At 34.9% G+C, this 26,365-nt stretch overlaps 1 protein-coding gene across 10 annotated transcripts in view; it reads left to right on the top strand.

Moving 5' to 3' along the window:
- RICTOR (RPTOR independent companion of MTOR complex 2) overlaps window positions 1-26,365 on the top strand; it is a 128,943-nt gene that overhangs the window by 75,916 nt on the left and 26,662 nt on the right. For 9 of the 10 annotated variants that reach the window (XM_021939311.2, XM_003899598.5, XM_021939315.1 and 6 more), the window contains 10 exons: window positions 1,490-1,616; window positions 8,328-8,497; window positions 11,699-11,766; window positions 14,792-14,859; window positions 18,513-18,595; window positions 22,031-22,118; window positions 22,640-22,730; window positions 22,842-22,908; window positions 23,359-23,439; window positions 25,167-25,267. In XM_021939311.2, the coding sequence (XP_021795003.1) occupies window positions 1,490-1,616; window positions 8,328-8,497; window positions 11,699-11,766; window positions 14,792-14,859; window positions 18,513-18,595; window positions 22,031-22,118; window positions 22,640-22,730; window positions 22,842-22,908; window positions 23,359-23,439; window positions 25,167-25,267 (944 nt within the window). Of the gene's footprint in view, window positions 1-1,489; window positions 1,617-8,327; window positions 8,498-10,808; window positions 10,902-11,698; window positions 11,767-14,791; window positions 14,860-18,512; window positions 18,596-22,030; window positions 22,119-22,639; window positions 22,731-22,841; window positions 22,909-23,358; window positions 23,440-25,166; window positions 25,268-26,365 lie in introns of those variants that run through there. The other variant, XM_021939317.1, reaches the window with a different exon arrangement.

The raw sequence follows: 26,365 nt of genomic DNA, 5'->3' as shown, positions 1-26,365 counted from the left end.
TCATTTTACAAATGAGGAAATTGAGGCACAGAGAGGCTTGGTTTAGCCAAGGTAGCATAGTTTATTATAGCAGACTTAAGTCTAAAAACCATTTTGCCTGGTTTTTCAGCAAAATATCTTACAGAATATATTACATGCATTTTGCTATTTGGAGAAATTTTCTTACAAGCTCCTTATAAGAATAGTAATAGATCAGAAAGTATTAAAAAATAACTTAATGTCATAAAATGTTAGAATTCTTTCACCCAGGAAGATCGATTTCCTATACTTCCTATACCTCCTTCCTTCTCCCTTTCTTTCTCTCCTTTTTCAGTTAATTGAAAAAACTGACTTAGAAATGAATATGAAAGCTTTTGTAGATTCTACAATTATTGGAGATATGTTTGTTTTATGGTTGTAGAACTGTTGTATAATTTCAGGTGAACTTTGTAATATGTCTTTAAAATGCTGCTTAAATGACAAACCACTTACAACTACTAATCAAACAGATCTTTCTTTTGATCTTCTATAAGACTTAATTGTGTATCTTTCATTTAGTTATATTGCATCCTCTGATTGTTTCATCACATAAGTTTTATTTTATCAATAGGACAATAAATCTAGTAACATCTGGGTCAGATTAATTTTCTGTAATATTTTATTACCATACAAACAAAATATTTTCTTTTATTTCCACTCCAGGAACCTGCCATTTTTAATTAATTTGCAAAATAGTCTTTATTTACTAAACAATAGTTAGCTACATAATTTTCTGTTTTCCAAATCAAAGACATATGTTACCTATTTTCAGTATTCCAAATGTTATTGCCGGTTAGATCTTTCATTTAATGTGAGATTCATCTGAAGTTTTATTACAAGATATTTCCATCCGAATTTTTGAAATATTTAAAATAGATTTGGATTATGAACTCTGCTTTCTGGTATAGCAACAAGTGATGGATGGGGAAGGTGACTAGAGAGTAAGGAGATCATTTGATATCTATTGCAGTAGTCAGAGTGAGAGTGCGGGCCCAAGTTAGTCAGTTAATTAGATGAGGAGAGGGGAGTAGAGGTAAAGATGTTATGGAAGTAAATTGGTAGGACTTGGTGATGATGGTATATGGAGAGATGGTCAGGATCGTAAAAGTGCAGTAGTATATTGACTACTATTGTCACCTCTGGTTTACTTTGTCTAGGTACTGAAAAACTGTTTAAGATTTAGTCCCTATTCTAGAATAATTTAAAATCTCAGAAACATTTGGTCAATGAATTTATAGTTTGTAAGAAAAAATCTAACACATTTTCCATGGTAATGGCTATTAACATTTGTTACATCAATTATTAGTTATATTAATATTTTGAAATATCCATAAGAAGCAGAAGATTAAAATTGGTACCTAGATCTTATTCTGGATCTTATTCTATGTTATTAACTATTTCAGTTTGGACAAAATAGGTTTAAGAAATGTGTTACTAAAGTAACTTCTTTTTCTGATTCCTTCTGTTACAGATGATTACTGTGAATGCTTCCTTGTTTCCTAGTTCTGTAACCAACTCATTAATTGCAGTTGGAAATGATGGACTTCAAGAAAGAGACAGAATGGTCCGAGCATGCATTGCCATTATCTGTGAACTAGGTCAGAATTTTCTTCAAGTAACAAAAATGTAATATTTTAGAAAGGATATCTAACATTTGATATGTATATATTTTATTACACTTTAAGTTCTGGGATACATGTGCAGAATGTGTAGGTTTGTTACATAGGTATACACGTGCCATGGTGGTTTGCTGTACCCATCAACTTGTCATCTACATTAGGTATTTCTAATGCTATCCTTCTTCTAACCCCCCGACAGGCCCCGGTGTGTGATGTTCCCCTCCCTGTGCTCATATGTTCTCATTGTTCAACTCCCACTTATGAGTGAGAACATGCAGTGTTTAGTTTTCTGCCCCTGTGTTATTTTGCTGAGAATGATAGTTTCCAGCTTCATCCATGTCCCTGCAAATGACATGAACTCATCCTTTTTTAATGGCTGCATAGTATTCCATGGTGTATATGTGCCACATTTTCTTTATCCAGTCTGTCATTGATGGGCATTTGGGGTGGTTCCAAGCCTTTTCTATTGTGAACAGTGCTACAATAAACATATGTGTGCATGTGTCTTTATAGTACAACGAGTTGTAAATATACCCAATAATGGGATTGCTGGGTCAAATGGTATTTCTGGTTCTAGATACTTGAGGAATTGCCACACTCTTCTTCCACAATGGTTGAACTAATTTACACTCCCACCAACAGTGTGAAAGTGTTCCTATTTCTTCATATCCTCTGTAGCATCTGTTGGTTCCTGACTTTTTAATGATTGCCATTCTAACTGGGGTGAGATGGTATTTCATTGTGGTTTTGATTTGCATTTCTTTAATGATCAATGGTGATGAGCTTTTTTTCATATGTTTGTTGGCCACATAAATGTCTTCTTTTGAGAAGTGTCCGTTCATATCCTTTGCCCACTTTTTGATGGGGTTGTCTTTTACTTGTAAATTTAAGTTCCTTGTAGATTCCGGATATTAGTCCTTTGTCAGATGGATAGATTGCAAAAAATTTTTCCCATTCTGTAGGTTGCCTGTTGACTCTGATGATTGTTTCTTTTAATGTGCAAAAGCTCTTTAGTTTAATTAGATCCCATTTGTCAATTTTGGCTTTTGTTGCTATTGGTTTTGGTGTTTTAGTCATGAGGTCTTTGCCCATCCCTATGTCCTGAATGGTATTACCTAGGTTTTCTTCTAGGGTTTTTATGGTTTTAGGTCTTTAATCCATCTCGAGTTAATTTTTGTGTAAGGTGTGAAAAGGGGGTCCAGTTTCATTTTTCTGCATATGGCTAACCATTTTTCCTAACACCAATTTTAAATAGGGAATCCTTTCCCCATTGCTTATTTTTGTCAGGTTTGTCAAAAATCAGATGGTTGTAGATGTGTGACGTTATCCTGAGGGCTCTGTTCTGTTCTATTGGTCTGTATATTTGTTTTGGTACCAGTACCATGCTATTTTGGTTACTGTAGCCTGTAGTATAGCTTGAAGTCAGGTAGCGTGATGCCTCCAGCTTTGTTCTTTTTGTTTAGGATTATCTTGGCTATATGGGGTCTTTTTTGGTTCCATATGAAATTTAAAGTAGTTTTTTCCAATTCTATGAAGAAAGTCAGTGGTAGCTTGATGGGGATAGCATTGAATCTATAAATCACTTTGGGCAGTATGGCCATTTTCACGATACTGATTCTTCCTATCCATGAACATGGAATGTTCTTCCATTTGTTTGTGTTCTCTCTTATTTCCTTGAGCAGTGGTTTGTAGTTCTCCTTGAAGAGGTCCTTCACCTCCCTTGCAAGTTGTACTCCTAGGCATTTTATTGTCTTTGTAGCAATTGTTAATGGGAGTTCACTCATGATTTGGCTTTCTGTTTGTCTATTATTGGTGTATAGGAATGCTTGTGATTTTTGCACATTGATTTTATACCCTGAGACTTTGGTGAAGTTGCTTATTAGCTTAAGGAGATTTTGCACTGAGACGATGGGTTTTTCTAAGGAGACCCATCTCATGTGCAAAGACACACATAAGCTCAAAATAAAGGAATGGGGGAGTATTTACCAAGCAAATGGAAAGCAAAAGAAGCATGGGTTGCAGTCCTAGTCTCTGATAAAATAGACTTTAAACCAGCAAAGATCAGAAACAACAGAGAAGGGCATTACATGATGGTAAAGGGATCCAAGCAACAAGAAGAGCTAACTATCCTAAATATATATGCAACCAATATAGGAGCACCCAGATTCATAAAGCAAGTTCTTAGAGACCCACAAAGAGACTTAGACTCCCACACAACAATAGTGGGAGACTTTAACACTCCACTAGACCACTAGCCAGACTAATAAAGAAGAAAAGAGAGAAGAATCAAATAGATGCAAAAAAAAAAAAATGGTAAAGGGGATATCACCACCAATCCCACGATATAAACACCTCTACGCAAATAAACTAGAAAATCTAGAAGAAATGGATAAATTCCGGACACATACACCCTCCCAAGACTAAATCAAGAAGAAGTTGAATCCTTGAATAAACCAATAACAAGTTCTGAAATTGAGGCAGTAATTAATAGTCTACCAACCAATAAAAGCCCAGGACCAGATGGATTCACAGCTGAGTTCTACCAGAGGTACAAAGAGGAGCTGGTACCATGCCTTCTGAAACTATTCCAAACAACAGAAAAAGTAGAACTCCTTCCTAATTATTTTTTGAGGCCAGCACCATCCTGATACCAAAACCTGGCAGAGACACAACAAAAAGAAGAAAATTTCAGGCTAATATCCCTGATGAAAATCGATGTGAAAATCTTCAGTAAAATCCTGGCAAACCAAATCCAGCAGCACATCAAAAAGCTTATCCACCATGATCAAGTCGGCCACATCCCTGGGATGCAAGGCTGGTTCAACATATGCAAATCAGTACACGTAATCCATCACATAAACAGAACCAATGACAAAATCCACATGATTTTCTCAATGGATGCACAAAAGGCCTTCAGTAAAATATTCAATACCCCTTCATGCTAAAAAACTCTCAGTAAACTATGTATTGATCGAATGTATTACAAAATAATAAGAGCTATTTATGACAAATCCACAGTCAATATCATACCGAATGGGCAAAAGCTGGAAGCATTCCCTTTGAAAACTGGCACAAGACAAAGATGCCCTCTGTGGGCCGGGCGCAGTAGCTCACACCTGTGATCCTAGCACTTTGGGAGGCCGAGGCGGGTGGATCACGAGGTCAGGAGATTGAGGCCATCCTGGCTAACACGGTGAAACCCCGTCTTTACTAAAAATGCAAAAAATTAGCTGGGCGTGGCGGCGGGCGCCTGTAGTCCCACCTACTTGGGAGGCTGAGGCAGGAGAATGGCGTGAACCCGGGAGGTGGAGCTTGCAGTGAGCCGAGATCACGCCACTGCACTGCAGCCTGGGCGACTGAGTGAGACTCCGTCTCAAAAAAAAAAAAAGATGCCTTCTATCACCACTCCTATACAACATAGTATTGGAAGTTCTGGCCAGGGCAAACAGGCAAGAGAAAGAAAGAAAGGGTATTCAAATAGGAAGAGAAGTCGTCAAATCGTCTCTGTTTGCAGATGACATGATTGGATATATAACATTTTTAAGGCCTTTAATACATGAATTCTTTATTGTTACAAAAAATATGAAAAAGCACATTTCTGGTAGGGAAGTAGAGAACTTGTGATTTAACAAAAAATTTCAATGTGACATTAAAATTCTATAAATTTTAAACTTTTCTTCATCATTAAGTTAGCATAGGAATTGTCTAAATTCCAGTAATATTATATAATAGAATCTGTAGTCTGGCTGTCTAACATTAGTTATTCTGTATGTTTGTATTAGTTCATTTTCACACTATTATGAAGAACTACCTGAGACTGGGTAATTTATGAAGAAAAAAGGTTTATTTGACTCACAGTTTTGCATGACTTGGGAGGCCTCAGGAAACTTGAAATTGTGGCAGAAGGCGATGGAAGTGAGGCATGTCTTACATAGCAGCAGGAGAAAGAGCGAAGGGGAAGTGCCACTTTTAAACCTTCAGATCTCGTGAGATTCACTGTCACGAGAGTAGCATGGAGAAAACTGCCCCATAATCTAGTCACCTCCCACCAGGTCCCTTCCTCGACACATGGGTCCAATTTGAGATGAGATTTGGGTGGGACACAGAGCCAAACCGTATCATTCTTGATGTGGGTTAAAAACAGTAAACAATCCATTATGCCTAATAATAATAAACTCTAGGCCAGGCGTGGTGGCTCGCACCTGTAATCCCAGCACCTTTGTGAGGCCAAGGTGGGCGGATCGCGAGGTCAAGAGATCGAGACCATCCTGGCCAACCAACATGGAGAAACCCCATCTCTACTTTAAAAAAAAAAAAAAAAAAAAAAAAGGCCACGCCTGTAGCCCCAGCTACTCAGGAGGCTGAAGCAGGAGAATCGCTTGAACCCAGGAGGCGGAGGTTGTGGTAAGCCAAGATCACGCCACTGCACTGCAGCCTGGGTGATAGAGCTTGAGTGTATATCCAAAAAAAAAAAACCAACAACAACATATTTTAAATGTTCAGCCTCACTTATTATCAAAGAAATACAGTTTTAAGTGACAAGAAAATATATTTTTTCCACCACCTAAAGTAGGAATGATGTTGGTTACATTCCCTCTTGAGATGATAAATGATAACAAAAGTTTAAGCTAAAAAAAAAAAAAAAAAAGAGAACCAAAACCTACCATTGAGGATTTTTTAAAAAGACCACAATATTTGTTGATTTAGAGACAAGGGTCAAAACTGTGATTAGGGAAATTAAAAAAAAAAAAAAAAATTGTAAAACTTGACTGTGTGCCAATCTGTAGGACTGCCTGGGTGCCTGGAAAGCTATACTCAAAGTTAATTTTTCGTTATAAAGTGCATTATAATTAAACAGAAAATAAATGAGTGAGCCAGTATAACTCAAGAAAACAAGAGAAGAAGAAAAAAGTCCATTTCATGTTAAGCAGATGGAGAAAAACCAATAAAACTAGAAGTCTTAATTAATGAACAAGATAGATTATGTAATCTAAATTGTTAATTGGAATAAGAAAGTAAAATCCACAAATGTTTGGAAAACCCAAAGGTTTGAAATACAAAAGATTAATAAGGAAATGAAGAGAATAGTTTTTATGTGTATTTGGAAACTTAATAAAATGAATGGATTTTCAGGATAAATTTTAATTTCCGGTTACTCACAAATTGTAAAATACAAATAGCTCAAAAGCTATAGAAGTATTTGAAAACATTTATGAAAAAATTGCTTCAAGAAAACTCATCCAGGTACTTTTGTTTTTTAAAAAAAAACCAGGTAATTCTTACGTAGTGTAATCTGATTTAGAGCATGAAAAAGATACAAATTTCTTTTCTTTTTTTTTTTTTTTGTTTTTTTTTGTTTTTGAGATGGAATCTCATTCTGCCACTAGGGTGGGGGGCAGTGGCGCGATCTCAGGCTCACTGCAACCTCCGCCTCCCGGGTTCAAGCAATTCTCCTGCCTCAGCCTCCCAAGTAGCTGGGACTACAGGCACCTGCCACCACGCCCAGCTAATTTTTTTTTTGTATTTTCAGTAGAGACGGGGTTTTACCATGTTGGCCAGGATGGTCTCCATCTTTTGACCTTGTGATCCACCCGCCTCAGCCTCCCAAAGTGCTGGGATTACAGGCATGAGCCACTGCACCTGACCAAACCTACAAATTTCTTATTATGTAACTAGCATTTTATGTACATGTACACAGATACACATATACTTAGATAGATAGATAATTAGAAGGCTACTTTGTTAGCATTCAAGAATATTTATCTCAAATCAACAATCAATGCTATTCTTAATGGTGAATTTCTACAAATACCACATCCTTGTAACTTAGCCAAAATAATAAAATATGTGTATATATTGGAAAGGAGACAGTATTACTTTGTAGATGGTATCTTCTATATAAAAAAATCGCAAGTGAAAACCAACTTAATTTTAGGTAGTAGGACTATGTGAAAACAGATTTGACAGATTTTTGTGTTTCAGCAATAATCAGTAATTAGAAAAAGCAATACTATGTTTAAAGTAGAAAAAATATATAAGACAAATTTTATAAGAACTGTGTATGACTTGTTTGTGTGTTTGGGGAGTACTTTTGACTTTGTCAAATTGATTCTTAAGAAGATACAACTGATCTGTAGGGGTACAAATGAGAACGGTGGTGGCCTGTGCAGTGGAGGAGGACTCACTGGAAAGTAATGTGAGAGATGTTTCTAGGATAATGAGAGTTCTGTATGTTGAGTGGACATCTTTGGAGCAAGAAATTTCTGAGCTCAAAATTACTAAACTGTGTGTTCTGTGTGTGTGTTTAATAAAAATATAGAGAAATGAAATATACCATTTTAAACAAAATCTGAAATTAAATCACAGATGAAAGATTTGAGACAGATAAATGGCTAATATCCCTACCTTATAAAGAACTCCCTGCAATTGATAGGAAAAAAAAGCCATTCCAGTATTATATGGACAAAAGGTATGAAAAGACAATCCAAAGATATTTTAAAAATCAGGTTTTGGGGAAGTATATTCAGTGACTCTTTATCCACTTGTCCTTTTATCTACCTGTTCTTATAAATGTTGTTATTAGAAAGTTTTTCAAGTCAGAAAGGCAATTAAGTTTTAAAGCCCAGATTTTTTATTACTTTTAATAATTACCCCAAATATAATATGTTAAGTTTTTCTCTCTTATTTTAGCACTTCAGAATCCAGAGGTGGTGGCCCTTCGAGGTGGACTAAACACCATCTTGAAAAATGTGATTGATTGCCAATTAAGTCGAATAAATGAGGCCCTAATTACTACAATTTTGCACCTTCTTAATCATCCAAAGACTCGACAGTATGTGCGAGCAGATGTAGAATTAGAGGTAGGAACTTTAATATTCTTTTCTAGTTTTAAAATATGATTATAAATGTATACTTTTACTTTGAAGTATTAAATTCTATAGATGCAGTACCACATTAATTATCAAACCTAAATTAGCCGAGACCGATTTGTTCCCAGCTCTATTTTACAGATCATTCAGTTTGGACTGAATTGAAAACATTACTCTTAATAATATTTCATCAATGTGTAAAGTAAATTTTATTTTTGTATTATATATGAAAAGTTTATGAACCAAATTAGAGTACAAAGAAAGTTATGTAAGAAATTTACCTATTTAAGATTACCATTTGCTTTTAAGGCCGTCAGTACATTGTGAATAGCTCCCGCTAATTATACAATATGAAACCTACTAAAATTTCTGAAGTCGGAAGCACTTTGTTAGCAACTAATTATATCTACTAGAAAGAAAGCGTATATGTATATTTTGTAAATACCTTTTAAATTTTTTATGATTCAAGTAGGGTTTATTACAGTTAGTCAAAAGTAATAAGGCTACTGTATACTTTTCTTTATAAGAAAGTATGTAGGGGAGGTTGGAACAGAATTATGCACTACATTATAGTTTCTTCCTGTGCATGTATTGCATTATTGTCTTTTGAATATTTGGAGTCAGTTTAAATCAAGGATTTGTTTGTATTTAGGTATGAAATCATGTGTGATATAAATGATTGATTGTCCCCTAATTTGTTTTTCCAAATCATTTTTTGAAACTTAAGTGTTCTGTTTTTATCAGGACTATTTTTAAAAATGCTTCACGTTATAAAATTGACATCAGCCTATATTATTAACTAACAGTGTTAGTAAAATATTCTTAGTAAGTGATTTCAAGTACATTATTCATTGGAATCCTATGGGAATAAACTGGCACTGTTGATATTTTATAATTTGTTTAGCTTTATTTTTTTTCTTATCAAGTAAGAAAACTATAATTTTAAAATTAGATGAATAAAAGATAATATGTATTGGCTCTGTGTTTTGTTTTTTGTTTTGTTTTGAGATGGGGTCTCGCTCTGTTGCCCAGGCTTAAGTGTAGTGGCACGATCATGTCTCACTGCAGCCTAGACCTCCCAGACTCAAGCGATCCTTCCATGTCAACCTCCTGAGTAGCTGGGACTATAGGCATGTACCACCACCCCTGGCTAATTTTTGCATATTTTGCAGAGACAGGACTTTGCCATGTTGCTCAGGCTGGTCTTAAACTCCTGAGCTTATGCAATCCACCCACTTCAGCCTCCCAAACTGCTGGGCTTACAGGTATAAGCCATTATGCCCAGCCAGCTGCGTTTTTATTCCTATATATCATACAGTGGATTAGCAAAGCCTTTATATAAATGAAACAAACCTCAAACACAGGAAAACCAGAGGTCTGCTTAGTCTTACCAAAATTGCATTGTAGCCTCAATTTAACTTAGTTGGGCATTAGAATAAGGTAATCAGTCCCCTTAATCTACCTGTCTAGCAGAGGAAAGAATAAACCATCTTGAGTGGGAGATAACATCACGTGGAGCCTTTTATAAAGTGCACATTCAGTCAGAAATTAGTCATTTAAAAAGACATGACTGTATGACTGAAAACCCAAAAGAAAAAAAAAATCCATAGAAACATGCTTGCAGGTAATTCAGATAGAGGAAAAAGACATTAAAACAACCCCAATTAATTTGTTCAAGAAGATAAATAAAATACATGAAATAATGGAGAATTTCACCATATAATTGGATGTGTGAAAAGAATCAAATGGAAATTCTAGTACTGAAAATATGATATCTGGAATTCAGAGCACAATGAAATTAAAATTCAATTTGAACAGGAAGATATTAGTAAACTGAAAGAGAAGTCAATAAAAATATCCAAGGGTAAGACAAAAATAATGTTAATTCACACACAGTAAAGCACAGAGAGAAAAAAGAAAGAAAATTGAACAGCACAAAAGGGATAAAACATAATTGCAGTCTTTGGAGAGAAAAAGTTGGCAGAAGCAAAGATCCAAAGAGACAGTGGCCAAAACTTTGTTTCTAAAACTGATAAAGCTTCATGTTATAAAGCTCAGAAAACAAATGAGATAATACATAGGGAGGAACTGAGCTCTCTTGCCAACAATCAGCACCTTGTGAGTGACACTTCTTGACGCAGATCCTCTAGCTCCAGTCAGGCCTTCAGATGACTACAGGCTTGGCTAACACTTGGACTGAAATCTTATGAGACCTTGAGCCATAACCATATAGCCAAACGTCTCCTAGATTCTTAAGTCACTGAAACTGTATACATTAATAAATATTATTTGTTGTCAAAAGGAGACATAAAGAAAGGCTAAAGGGAATCCTCAGTTGAAAGGAAAATGACCCAAGACAGAGAAATGCAGGAAGGAATGAAGAGCACCAGAAAAAGTAAATATATGACAATTTAAGAGTCATGACTGTTAAAAGCAATTATTAATCTCTTATATTTTAAATTATATTTAGAACTAAAATTCATGTCCACAGTAATGCCGAAGACAAGATGGGAAGGTTGTTAATAAAATATAGTAGTTCTAAAGTAGCCGGTAATCCCAGCTACTCTGGATCCTAAGGCGGCAGGGTTGCTTGAGCCCAGGAATTCAAGGTTGCAGTAAGCTGTGATCACACCACTCACTACACCTTAGTCTGCACAGTAGAGTAAGATCCCATCTCTTAAGTTTTAAAGTAATGAGTTATTTTAGCAAGGTTGCTGAATACAAGCAACAACACACAAAAATAATTTGGATTTTCTTTATACCAGCAACAAAAGGAACATGCAGTTCATTAATAGAACTATTTAAATTTTCAAAGACAGGCAAAACTAATTATAGCGTCAGAAGTCAAGATGGTTATCTTGGGATAGATACTGATTGTGACTACAAAGGTATAATAGAGCTTTGAGGATGCCTATGATGTTTTCTTTAGTACTAGTTACATGAGTGTGCTCAGTTTGAGAAAATGAGTTTTAGATACATATTAAACCTCAATTTAAAAGTTCAGAACTTCAATTTGTACATTAAAAAAAGTCACCCAACATATTCCCCGATGATGAGTTAGAAGAAATAAGTCCCTCAGGCGGTAAACCCATTAAAGATAGAGAGAAATGGAATGAATTTTAGTTTGTTACAGAAAGGACGCATTTTAAAATAAAGACTTTTCTTCTTCTTCCTTTTTTTTTTTTTAAATAGAGAATTTTAGCACCCTATACTGATTTTCACTACAGACATAGTCCAGATACAGCTGAAGGACAGCTCAAGTAAGTAATATTGGTTCCTAATAATTTTTAGATAATGTATATGTTAATACTAAAGCTTTTAGGTTTGCGTGATTGCATGTACAGCCAGAGAAATACAAGTTTAAATAAATTTTTTATTTTATAGAATTATGTTGCATTTCTCTCATAATTTACTGTGGTTTAAAAAATTTAAAGCTTTGAGAAATGTAAAGAATAATTTCTTATTTCAAAAAATATATGGTAGACTGTGACAGAAACCAAGGTCATTATTTTTGTATTGTATATATTTTAGCCTAATTACATTGAAAAACTAAAAGAATGAAATAACAGTAAGTAGTACAATGAAGAGTGACCTTAACTTACTGAGTCAGCAGAATGATGTAATATGTAGACTTCTGAGAGTATGCTTAATACAGAAATTAATGAGAGTAGAGTAAAGATTATTATATAGAAATGAGAGTATCATTTTCAGGGTGTTTTTGGAGAGAAAGGCACATGTTCACTAGGTATTTGGAGATAACTTTAAACTAATTTAGGGATCAAATAAAGCACTCTGTAAAGATTTTGCAAATGACACATTTCCATTAAATGTGTTATCTAGTGTTTTTCTGGTAGACTTTATTGCACTTCAATTAGTTTATTGTCCGCATAAACTTACTGTGATACATAGTATAGGTTTTTAAATTCCTCCCTAAATTTTATAACATTGCCAGGGAAATGGTTTTCATTTTTCCCCCTGCGTTAAAAATAGTGATTTCTGTAATCCTAGCACTTTGGGAAGGCAGGTGGACAGCCTGAGGTCAGGAGTTTGAGACCAGCCTGACCAATCTGGTGAAACCCCATCTCTACTAAACAATACAAAAACAATTAGCTGGGCATGGTGACATATGCCTGTAGTCCCAGCTACTCTGGAGGCTGAGGCAGGAGAATTACTTGAACTCGGGAAGCGGAGGTTGCATTGAGCTGAGATCGTGCCACTGCACTCCATCCTGGGCGACAGAGCGACACTCTTGTCTCAAAAAAAAAAAAAATAGTGCTTTCATACCTTTAGTCACATCTGTCATTGTGAACTCAATTATCACACCCTAACATACCATGATCTACTTTAAGCTAAGAGATCCAAGTAGACGTCCTCTAAGACTTCTCAGACTTATTCTTGCAAACTTTAGTTATGAATTGGAATTTGTAAGGCCCTTTTTTGGCTTCTTTAAAATACAGACATTCTCTTATTGACGGAGAGTATATGAGTTTTCTGTTGCTGCACACCAAATAACAATAAGCATGATGGCTTAAAACAATACCAGTTTATTAGATTACAGTTTGATAGGTCAGAAGTCTGGCTCAGCTCTTTCCTGGAGGCTCTGGTGAAGAATCCATTTCCAAGGTCATTCAGATTGTTGAGAAAATTTAGTTTCTTGCTACTGCACAACTGCTATGCCTTTTTCCTTACTGGCTGTCAGCTGCAGCCACTTTCACCTTCTAGAGGCCTCCCACATTCCTCGGCATGCGGTCTCCTCCCTCTGCAAAGGCAACAATGCTGGAATCTTTCTAGTGCCTTCAGCCTCTCTGACTTTTTCTTTGACCAACAGGTAGAGAAAGCTCTCTAATTAGATCAAGCCTGCTATATGATGTATACCCTGTCTTATGCTCTACTAGACAATATAATATAAACATAGTCACAGTCATAGCAGTGATATCTCATCATGTTCACAGGACCCAGAGATCAGGTCATGGAATCTTGGGATAGGGCCATTTATAGAATTCTGCATATGATGATGGACAATAGGCAAACCTAGATATTTTTTAGAGTTGGGAAGGTGGAGCTATTCTATCAGAATCCTTCCTTTCCTGTTTGATTCTATACTTTCTTCTGAGTTTCTGGAGTATATAGGCAGGTAGATATCAGGCCTGTAAATAAGGGTACATTATGACCAGGGAACAGGGAAATGACTGATTTTTAAAATATTACAAATTTAATAGGTTAGAGATGGATTACCAGACAGTCTATGTATGTCACCTGCTTTTTCAAGAGAAAGAGCGCTGAAAGCTTAACACAGGTGTCTGATTCTCCCTTCCAAGCCACCCCCGCCCCCATTTTCATTTCTGTTATTTTCTCATTTTAACTGGTGCTGCATAGCTTAGTCTTTTTCTTTGAGCTTTTCAATCCATTTTTGTAGACTATGTAATTGCTCACTAATATCTAATTAGATTTTCTGTCATTGCTCTTTATTCCTTCTACTTTTTGTTGCTGTTTTTCCCAGTTCTGTGATTTTCTGTATGCTCACAACCATTAAGAATTTAAGCAGGAAAGATAAAAAAAAAAGGTGGCACAGGAAAAAAGGGACAATCGACAGGGTAGACATGACGGTTGGAGTGACATGAATAAAGAGACACAAAATTGCTATTAAGTATTGAAACTGGCCATAAGCCAACCATGAAAAATGTTTAACAGATATAAAAAATTCAATTGCTTAATTAATTGTCAAAACTATTATAGAGGAATGAATAATGGACACAGTTGGGTACATATTGTCAAGGAAGAAAGTAGCTGGTGATGTTAATATGTAGTTATTTCATAACATTTCAGTGACTATATATGTTGTTGAACTTGCTTGTTGGAAACGTTCAAATAAGTTTAGAGCAAAGATTGTGAAGTAAAGAGTGCGTGTGATTAAAATTAAGAGGTTTATGTGATAATTTTCTTTGCTAAGGGGCAGCCTAGTACCACAGATGCTTATTAAGCAGACTTAATGCTTAATTAAATCTTATCTACGAGTAGCTTTCAGAGAGAGCAGGAATGTAGAACTGAGTAGAAAAGCAGAATTTATGACTTAAACGATGTTGTGAATTTAAGTTCAAAGTCAGTTTATAATTGGCTGATTTGCTTTAGTGTAGAGCTGATCTTTGTGTTTTTTAATGTCTTGTTTTAATTTTATGTGTAAATGTTTAAACATTAATGATAGCTCTTATGATTTAGTAGCAGGAAAAAACTCATTTTAACATTTTATTTCATTGATTCTCCCCCCTGCCCCCCCACCCCCAACAGAGAAGACAGAGAAGCACGATTTCTAGCCAGTAAAATGGGAATCATAGCAACATTCCGATCATGGGCAGGTAGGTTACTCTACATTGCTTTATAACATTCAAGAAGAAAAACTAGACTGCTTTTTCAAATGTTAAATTATTATTGTAGCATCTAATTCAGATGCTAATCTAGTCTTACTTTGTGTGTTATTATTAGAACCAAAGGAATTCATATAAAATTATTAAAATATGGTGAAGAAAATTTGTAATAGTCAATAGGAATTAGCTAATATTATGATCAGTATACACATATTTATTAATTATTTGCCAGTCACTGTGCTAATGATTACCTGGGCAATTAAAAAAAATTTAAGCATGATCTTTACCAAAATAACCTACAAAACTTGAGTGTTAGCTGTATATGTAACTTAAGTTTGTTACTTAAAAGTACAATGTAGTGTCATAAATACAAAATAAGCAAGATAGGTCATTAATAGTTCCAAATTTCTTCAGAATAGTGATTGTACATGTTTTATCTTTCCATGGAATAAAAAGTAAATACTATTTTTAAAATAATACCACCATTAAATGTGTTGTTAATAACATTGGGTTTTTGCCGTTAAGAGTAATTGAGAGTAATGGCAAAAACCGCAATCACTTTTGTACCGAATGTATTGATTATCTTCTTCCTTCTTGATTTTGTATTATTGTGAAGGGGTAGCATGGAAAAGAAGTAGCAATAAGCCAAAAAAAAAAAGGAAATTCACCTAAACATTTCTGTGAACCTAGGTAACCCTAACTTACAAATACCTTTTCCATACAAATGTTTACTCCAGCCATTTGTATGGAAGGGCCACTTGGCCCCTAACCAGTATGTTTCCAGGGATTTTCTCTGTTCTCTTAGCAGCTTGGTAAAAAGCTCTGCCTTCTATACCTCATAAATGCCTATTTTCCTTATGCTGATGGACAACCATAGGATTCTGTGATGACACAACAGTCATACATACTTTTTAAAAATACTTCATCAGCTCCCCAATACTTTGTTTTCTGTAGTTACAGTCATCTTCCTTTACCACTCTTCAGCTTCCTTGTCATTAGAGCTGTTTGTATCTTACCAAAAAAATCAATTCTATCCTGCATCCTAGCTACTATCTCCTTATTCTTCCTACATACAGACTCTACGCTTCCTGTAATGATTTCTGTTTCTGCCAGTCTCTTTCCTTATTGCTCTTAAACATTCTTTCTACTGTGTTTCAATTTCCCCTGGAGCTCTTTTATACTGATTCATCATTAGAAACTTAGAGGGGTGGGGCCGGGTGTGGTTGCTCATGCCTGTGATCCCAGCACTTTGGGAAGCCACGGTGGGTGGATTACCTGAGGTCAGAGATTCGAGATCAGCCTGGCCAACATGGTAAAACCCTGTCTCTACTAAAAATACAAAAATTAGCCGGGTGTGGTGGCGGGCGCCTGTAATCCCAGCTACCTGGGAGGCTGCAGCAGGAGAATCGCTTGAACCCAGGAAGTGGAGGTTACAGTGAGCCGAGATTGCGCCAGTGCACTCCAGCCTGGGCGACACAGCGAGACTCCGTCTCAAAAAAAAAAAAAAAAAAAGAAAGAAGGAAACTTAGAGGGGTGGGAGTCTTCTACCTTTCTATTGAAGTAAGAAGAGAAATATCATAATTACAAGTTAAAATCTTGAAAGCATTTGTCTCATGGAAATAACTTCCTAAATAATATTTATATTCTGTAGTACTGTTTATAAGTTAAATAAACTTTTGTGTACTTGTAACATTATTTCTTTGATGTATTTCCAGTTCCAAATAACTGACTGAAAAATGATCTTTTAGAACACATTTTTTAATGAGATGCGATAACAGCCTGTTTTCCATATTAGCAGAGTACCATCTTTTGAGACTATATCTTATCTGTAATTTCTCAAACTACTATCAGACATCAAAATTTGCGAAATACTATTTTGATACTTTAAGCAAATAAGCTTATCTAGTATGTTTTAATTTGAATTTTGATCCTGAATCTAAAGAGAACATAGAGACTATTCATAAATAATCTGTATGCTTAGCTAGAAGTACAGGGAACTTTAGAGTCCTATAAGACATTTTAAAGAATGTTTTCTCTAACATGTCATGAAAAATTTGAAACATACATAAAAATTGAAAAAACTATACAGTGAGCACCCATATACTTCCACCTAGATTTTACTGTGTTTGCTGTAGTATGTATCTGTCCATCTGTCCATCCCCCTGGGCATTCATCAGTCCATCTATGTTATTCTAATGTATCTCAAAGGAAGTTGCAGACGTAGTCCTCTTCACTCCTGAACACTGCAGCATGCACATTATTAACAGAATTAGATGTTTGTTTATGGTCCTGATTTGTTTTCGGAGGGAGAGATTTGAGGTAAATTTATGTAGGGTGAAATGCACACATCATTAGTCTACTGTTTGATGCATTTTGACAAATGCTTACACTTTTGTAATTCAAACCCTTTTCAATGTATAGAACATTATCATTGCCCTAGAAAGTTCTCTTATACTCTTTCCTAGTCAGTTTTTGACTCAGTACTCCCAAGGAGGAACACCATTATTTTTGTGGCTTAGTTTTGCCTATTCTGAAACTTAATATTAGTGGAATCATACTGATACAAAGGCTTTTTTGTAAGACTTCTTTCACTTGACATAATGATTTTGATACTCATTTATGTTATTGTATATATCAGTAATATGTTCCCCTTTTTTACTAAGTAATATGCAATGAACATTTCAGTTTTTGTTGGGTTTTTTTTTTTTGCCCTTCTCCTGTTACGGAACATTTGACCTGTTTCTAGATTTGACTATTCAAAGCCCCTTTATCAAAGATAAAGCTTCTTTGAGCAATTTTATACAAGCTTTTTTTGTGGACATGAGTTTTTATTTCTCTTGAGTAAATACCTAAATGGAATTGCCGGGTCTGAGAGTGGATGTATGTTTGTGTCCATGAGAAACTGGCAGACTTTTTCCCAAAATACTTACACTGTTTTATACTCCCATCATCAGTGTATGTGAGTCCCAGTTGTTCTGCATCCTTGTCAGTATTTGGTGTTGTAAGTCTTTAATTTTAGCCATTCTAGTAGGTATATTTTGGTTTCTTGTTATTAATATAGTTTGCATTTCCTCAATGACTAATGATATTGAGCATTTTGCATGTGTTTATTGCCTATTCATACATCTTTTGTGACATGATTTTAATGTTTAAAATTGTTCAACTTAGTTCTGTAACTTAAAAATTTTGAATCATATAATTTATTTGAAGTCTATTGCTTATTGTGCATTCAATATATTTTAGAATTGAACTTCTAAATAATAAATGCCAAGGAGAGTTTTTCACTTTAAAGTGAGGAGCATAAAAGAGGGGAGACAGACCATTGTCTTATTTTCTCCCATGTTCTTACTCCCAGAGAAGCGTTCATCAGGCAGTCAGACTCGTGAACTTTTTGGATATGAAACAGATACTGAAGATGGAATTTAAGTGATGAAATTACTGGTAATCTCTAATCAGTAGAGAAATACGGAGTATGCTTCAAATATATTTCAGTTATATAATAGCTCTTATGATGACCAAATAGTATCATAGATAATCATATAATTTTGCCTGGAAAAATATAACAGATTTTATATTATACCTTGCTATCGAAATTTTTTTGAAATTCATGTCAGTGATTGTTTTTTTCTTTATATCCTCTTTAGGTATTATTAATTTATGTAAACCTGGAAACTCTGGGATCCAGTCTCTAATAGGAGTACTTTGCATACCAAATATGGAAATAAGGGTAGGTAAAAGTTACTAGGATTGTTTCATTCCTGGACCTTTAACAGTGGGAATTAATTATAAAACAAAAATTATTTCAGGTGATGCTATTTCCTCATTAGTTGTTGATCTATATCATATTTTTAAAGTACACAAGTACATATTTACTACTTAGTTAAACCCTAAATATAATAGGAATCATTTAAAATATTGCTGTTGTTAGGAATAATGGCTGTATTAAAAATTGAGTCGAGACCGGACATGGTGGCTCACACCTGTAGTCCCAGCACTTTGGGAGGCTAAGGCATGTGGATCACCTGAGGTCAGGAGTTCTAGACCAGCCTCCTCAATATGGTGAAACTCCGTCTCTACTAAAAATACAAAAAATTAGCCAGGCACCTGTAATCCCAGCTACTTAGGTGGTGGGTGCCTGTAATCCCAGCTACTCAGGAGGCTGAGGAAGGAGAATCGCTTAAACCTGGGAGGTGGAGGTTGCAGTGAGCCAAGATCGCAGCATTGCACTCCATTCTGGGCAACAAGAGCGAAACTCCATCTCAAAAAAACAAAAGTTGAGTTGAAAATATGAACTTAATTATGCTTTATTCATTAAAACAATGTAAACAACACACACGGGCATTCTCACTATAAAAGGTTCAAGCACTACAGACTACATTTAACAAAAAGTAAATGTATTTATGCTTTCTAACTTATGTTTTGTAATATGTGGTGAGATTTTATTTTAATGATGGTGGTTTTGATTAAAATGGAGTTGTTAATATTTCTATATTCATTAGATATATTTCTAAATTATTTGTAAGAATTTGTAATATACAGTAAAATTGAATATGAAGGAAAAGGTAATTCTTAAAGTGATTTTTTTCCTTTCTCCTTAAATGTTTTTATTTGTTTTAATTTTGTTTCTTCCTTTTGCCCTTCCTTATATGAACCAAACCTGGAGCTGAAAAATATTATTAGAAAATATTAGCCAGGTGTGCCTTGTTTAAATGTGAAATAAAAAGTATTTAGATAATGGAAATGAAAGGATATGATTATAAATGGAAAGATTTGTAAACAGGTAACAAACTGTTGAGGTAACTCACTTCTTACCCTGTAGGTGGATAAAGAACATGGTCTTTGGAGAGTCTGACCAACTGAGGTTTAACCTCTGGTTTTATTTATTTTTTTGTTAGCTCCATGACCTTGGGAAAATTGCTTTTTTGCACAATTAGGTTAATGAAAAATTTAATGACTAGATTAAGTGGTGTATGTCATAGTAAGCATTTAGTTATCCCTTCTCTAATATAGGCCTTATACAGTTTCAAAATATGGTATAGTCATGCATTGGTTAATGATAGGAATATGTTCTAAGAAACTCACTGTTAGATGATTTCATCCTGTGAACATCCTAGAGTACACTTACACAGACCTAGATGGTATAGTCTACTACATACCTAGGTTATGTGGTATAGCCTATTGCTTGTAAGCTGCAAACCTGTATAGCATGTTACTGTATTGAGTACTGTAGGCAGTTGTAACACAATGGAATTCGGGTATCTAAACATAGAAAAGGTACAATAAAAATACAGTATAAAAAATTAAAAATACTGGCCAGGCACAGTGGCTCATGCCTGTAATCCTGCACTTTGGGAGGCCGAGGTGGGTGGATCATGAGGTCAGGAGATCGAGACCATCCTGGCTAACACGGTGAAACCCTGTCTTTACTAAAAATACAAGAAACTTAGCCGGGCGGGGTGGCGGGCACCTGTAGTCCCAGCTACTTGGGAGGCTGAGGCAGAATGGCATGAACCCAGGAGGCGGAGCTTGCAGTGAGCCGAGATCGCGCCACTGCACTTCAACCTGGGCCACAGAGCACAGCACCTATATAGGGTACTTACAGTGCATGGAGCTTACGGGACTAATAGTAGCTCTGGATGAGTCAATGAATGAGAAGTGAGTGAATATTAAGACCTAGGACATGACTGTACACTACTATAGACTTTACAGACTTGTACACTTAGGCTACATTTATTTTACTAAAATTTCTTTTCTTCAAAAATAATTAACTTTAGCTTACTGTAACCTTTTTACTTTATAACTTTCAAATTTTTTAAACTTTTGACTTTTTTGCAATAATATTTACCTTAAAACACACATTGTGTAGGTGTACAAATTTTTTTTTGGTTTTAATATCCTTATTCTGTAAGATTTTTGTTTTTTAATTTTTTTTGTTTTTAAACTTTTTTGTTAAAAACAAAAACACAGGCCAGGCGCAGTGCCTCACAACTGTAATCCCAGCACTTTGGGACGCCAAGGCAGGCAGATCACCTGAGATCAGGAGTTCAAGACCAGCATGGTCAACATGATGAAACCCCATCACTACTAAAAATACAAAAATTAGCCGGGCGTGGTGGCAGGTGCCTGTAATCCCAGCTACTCGGGAGGCTGCGGCAGGAGAATCGCTTGAATCCGGGAGGCGGAGGTTGCAGTGAGCCGAGATCGCGCCACTGCACTCCAGCCTGGGAGACAAGAGTGAGACTTTGTCTCAAAAAAAAAAACCAAAAAAACCACACACACACACACACGCACACACTAGCCTAGGATCATCAGTATCACTGTCTTCCACCTCCATACCTTGTCCCACTGGAATGTCTCCAGGGGCAGTATACATGAATGAAGCTGTCATCCTCTGTGATAACCATGTCTTGTTATGGAATACCTGCCTGAGGCTGTTTTACAGTTAACCTTTTTTTTTTTTTTTTTTTTTTTTGTTAAGAGACAGTGTCTTGCTTTGTCACCCAGGCTAGAGTACAGTGGAATGATCATAGCTCACTGCATCCTCAAACTTCTCAAATCAAGTGATCCTCTTGCCCCAGCCTCCCAAGTAGCTAGGACTACAGGAACGTGCCACCACACCCAGTGAATTTTTAAATTTTTTGTAGAGATGGGGTTTCACTATTTTCCTACTCTCAAAATTCTGGCCTCCAGCAATCCTCCCACCTTGGCTTCCCGAAGTGCTTTTTTGTTTTTTTTTATAGTATAGGAGTACACTCTAAGATAATGATAAAAGGTATAGTAAATAGGTAAACCAGTAACACAGTCATTTATTATCAAATATTATGTAATTGTACATAATTCTATATATAATACTTTTAAACAACTGGCAGTGCAGTGAGTTTGTTTACTTCAGCATCACCACAAACAGTTGAGTAATATTGCCCTGTGACAGACAATATGACTGCTACAGTTTCACTAGGCAATAGGAATTTATCAGCTTCATCATAATCTTAGGGAACCACCATTGTATATATGGTCCATCATTGACTAAAATGTTGTTATATGGCATGTCATTGTATTAACAGTTCTGTTTTTATCATTTTTAAAATTGTGTGACTAGGACATTAAAAAATTTTGAAGTGTTTCATAAAAATAAATGAGGTGTATTTGTTTGCTAATTTAGCGAGGTCTACTTGAAGTGCTTTATGATATCTTTCGTCTTCCTCTGCCTGTTGTGACTGAGGAGTTCATAGAAGCATTACTCAGTGTAGGTAAGTATTGAAGTACATTTGTATCTTTTCATATATTGTAATTTTTATTTAATGGAGACAAAGTTCCTAAAAGGAGAAATAGTAAATATTGAACACCATTTTCTTTTCTTGCTGCATAATTGTGGCAGGAAATTAATATAAAAATAAAACCTGGAATTCCTAAGACTGAGAAATTTTAATTTCTTCTTTATCACCTTGGCTCTTAGAGCAATTAAATTAATAGGAATGGGCCAACAAAGGAAGAGAGGAGACAGTAAGAAACCTATGTAATCCTCAGATTATCTAATTCTCATCTTACATTATTTGAGCCAAATGACTTAAGGTACCGAAGTCCCAAAATGAAGGAAATTAGATCTGCATATATTTACTTAACTAGTTTTTGTTTTTATCTTTTTGAATGTATGGTATTTAACCAGCACTTTTTAAACTTCTTTGTAGCCTGGCTAGCTGATGATTTTATACTCATCTGAAATGTTTCAGTGATATCTAATCTTTTCCTTACCATATTTTAACTATTTTAGATCCTGGGAGGTTCCAAGACAGTTGGAGGCTTTCAGATGGCTTTGTGGCAGCTGAGGCAAAAACTATTCTTCCTCATCGTGCCAGATCCAGGTAGAATTTAAATATAAAAAGGATTTCAATTTATTAGAATTAGGGTTTTTATGTTAGACTGTATAATCTGTGAAACTTTATTTAAATTGTTTCTCTGCTGTTTTTTTCCAGGCCAGACCTCATGGATAATTATTTGGCATTGATACTCTCTGCATTTATTCGTAATGGACTTTTAGAGGTAAGACTTATAAACCTTATTTTATTCCATTTGGTTTATTTTCTCTAACAGATTCTTTCAGGCCAGCCATGGTGGCTCACGTCTGTAATCCCAACACTTGGAGACGCCAAGGCAGGTGGATCGCTTGAGGCCAGGAATTCGAGACCAGCCTGACCAGCATGGTGAAATTCTGTCTTAACTAAAAATACAAAAATTATCCATGCATGGTGGCACACCCCTGTAATCCCAGCTACTCGGGAGACTGAGGAATGAGAATTGCTTGAACCCAGGAGGCAGAGGTTATACTGAGCCGAGATCTTGCCATTGCACTCCAGCCTGGGCAACAGAGCAAGACTCTTGTCTCACAAAAAAAAAAAAAAAAAAATTTGCAGATTGAAAAATAAATCTGATGCATAAATGTTTTCATATGTATTATTTTGCAACAGTGATGTTATCTTTTTATTTTCAAAGGGCCTAGTTGAAGTGATAACAAACAGTGATGATCATATCTCAGTTAGAGCTACCATCCTTTTAGGAGAGCTTTTACATATGGTAAGTTTAGCAACTTCTGATTATATGTTTCATACCTTTAATGTTTGAATTTATAAAACGGGTTATTTTAATAGTGTTGCTTTGTATTATCTCAAAAAAATAAATTTGCATTTTTTATAAATGTTTATCTTTGCATTACAAAAAGCGTTTGGTACTATATCCTGAGATAGATACATATGTGCACGCGTGCACATGCACACACACACATATTTCTATTGGTTTTGTAAATGGAATAAGTATACAACATACAAAGTACTGAAATGTTGATTTTTACACTCAGTTTCAGAGTTGCCATTTTCATCCTGTAAATCTTAATTGATCTCAGAAAGACTTCCTAAGAAGCAAGAAACTGCAAAACTATGGATACTACTTCAGTCTGCTAAGAATGTACTTGATATGTGGTAGTCAGTGCCTGAATTTTAGAAAGCTTTGTGCAGAAGCTTTAAATATAGTCTTGGTTGAGCATTATAGTCTTTTCTAGAAACTTGTAGTTTGAGGTTCAGAAGATGGGTTGTTTTTTTTTCTTTTCACCATGATTTTGTGATTACAGTAACTTTTGGAAAGTAGGAGCTAGGAAAGACTTGACAATTCTTTACTCTCAGCAAATCAATCGATGAGAGATCCCTGATAGTTTGCAAGGTAGGAATTTATATTTTTAGATTACTTACTAGTTAGTAAAATACAAAATAAAAAGAACCATTTAAAACTCATTGAGGAAAAATTGATTCTATGGCAAATCTTTTGAAATTATGTCACAGTTTGCTATTTTTAGCAGATTTTTTTGTTTAGGTTTTTCTTTCTTGATCTCTTCCCCTCCCCCCCACCCTTTTTCCCCTTTCATAGGAACTGGGCTATGTGAGTGAGGTAAAGAGCATTAAGTAGAATTTAATTTAACTGTCTTTTTTTAAATAAGTGAATTATTTAGCTGCTTGCTCTGTTCTTTTTTGGCCCATCTGTGAAAAAATTATGTAGTGTCAGAGGCTTTCAGGTCTGATTATTTGTCTTTTAATTCTTAAGATATCATTTCCTATTCAAGAATACCAATACTCAGAGTTATTTGCATTTATATGAAGGAATCTCTGTACATTTTATCTTTTTCCCTTGTCCCATACCCAGAATTCTGTAATTCTCTTGAAATAAAAGAGTTGGTTATTTTGCTTATTATTCTTAAATTTTCTGTCTTCCACATTTGATTGATGTACTTGTCTTCATTGATAGCTGGTTGGGTGGTGAGGTTTTTGTTTGGAAAGTAGAATTAATATTCCTTATTTTAAAGATTATGGCATATGGGACAAACCTATTTTGTGATAGTAGTTTTTAAACTTAAAGTCAACTCATAAATTTGGATATGGCATCTAGCATTTGACATGTTATTTTAAACATAACTTAGGTTGAGTCCTGTAATGTTTTGACATATAATCCCTTCTGGTCATTTAAGAATTGAGTTTAATTGGGTATCACTTGAAAACCATATTATTATAATAAAGAATCGATGAAACTTAATGGTTATGTTAATATAATATGTGTATCTTTATATTTCATCCATGTTGAAAGTATTGTAGATAGGATAGAAATATAAATAAGCATGTATTGGGGAAAATAAGAATTTTATGAATAAAACCTCAGAATTTGTAATAGTCTTGAATACAGCATTATATGTGCAGATAATCTATAACAAACTATTTCTACTTCTGAAAACTCATGTAAAATGTTATACTTCATTTTAGGCAAACACAATTCTTCCTCATTCACATAGCCATCATTTGCACTGCTTGCCAACCCTAATGAATATGGCTGCATCCTTTGATATTCCCAAGGAAAAGAGACTGTAAGTTATCAGAGCTTTAGCAGAGTTTTTGTTTAATATATTTTATATTGAATTAGATTATTGTCTCTTTAAAAAAAATAGTACGGATAGGTTATGCTGGGAAATTCTTTTAAGGAATTTGCTAAAGAAAAAACAGTTCTTAAAATATTTAATTTGTTTTTTAGGCTACAAAATACTAATAGTGTAATAAAATCACTTTTTTTCTAGCATGTTTGTAGACAAGGACATAAAATTGTTATCATATTACTAAAAATGTTAGCTAAGAGTTTTTTGGACTCCTTTACGTCGTGAGCAGCAATTCTGGCTCTTTTTTTTTATGTCTATGAACTATTTCAAATTAAAGCTTTACAATATTAATATATTCTTTTATTTGCATGGTTAAAAATGTTGGAATTTAGTGACAAGTACTACTGGGCCACATAGCAGTAAGCTGAACTCTTACTACTGAAGGAGATATTGCAAACATAGAATTTACAAACAAAATTATGGTAATACAACTATAGCTCTGCTGGAATTCCAGTGCTAATAATAAAACATATATAAAAGGCAATGATGGAAGGGCTCAATTGGGAAGTGCTAGGAGGAACTTAGTTTTACTTGGCGGAGATTATATCTAGACTAGTAATGTCTTTTTGTGGTCGTTATCTTTTTTATTTTGTTATTGTGATCAGAAACATATTTTTTTGTTTTTTTTGCTTGATGTTAGCGAATGGAGTTTTTTAGCTATTCAAAATTTATGTATTTTTGTTAAGAGTTATAGTACATTTTTGAAAAGTTTACTTAGCTTTAATAATAAAGTACACTGAATAATCTATTAATTTTCATTCTGCCATTGGAAATACTGTTTAACAGACCAGAGTTGTCCTATAAACTGAGGGCATTAGGAGTCATCTCAGTTCTGTCTCTAGGCTTATATCAGTAATAGTAGCTTTTAGCTTTTATATTAGTAGTTTCATGATGGAAGAATGTACTTTCCCAATACCTGATAGACCTAAACTCTGGGTTAGATTATGGCCACAAATTCCAGGGTTCATCAGTAATTCAGATTTATCTCCAGAATTCCAGTACGAATAGTCATCTTAAAATAGTTTTATCTTT

This window comes from Papio anubis, chromosome 5 (assembly GCF_008728515.1).
Source record: "Papio anubis isolate 15944 chromosome 5, Panubis1.0, whole genome shotgun sequence".
Lineage (NCBI taxonomy): Eukaryota > Metazoa > Chordata > Mammalia > Primates > Cercopithecidae > Papio > Papio anubis.
This window is presented reverse-complemented; position numbering and strand designations above follow the sequence as displayed.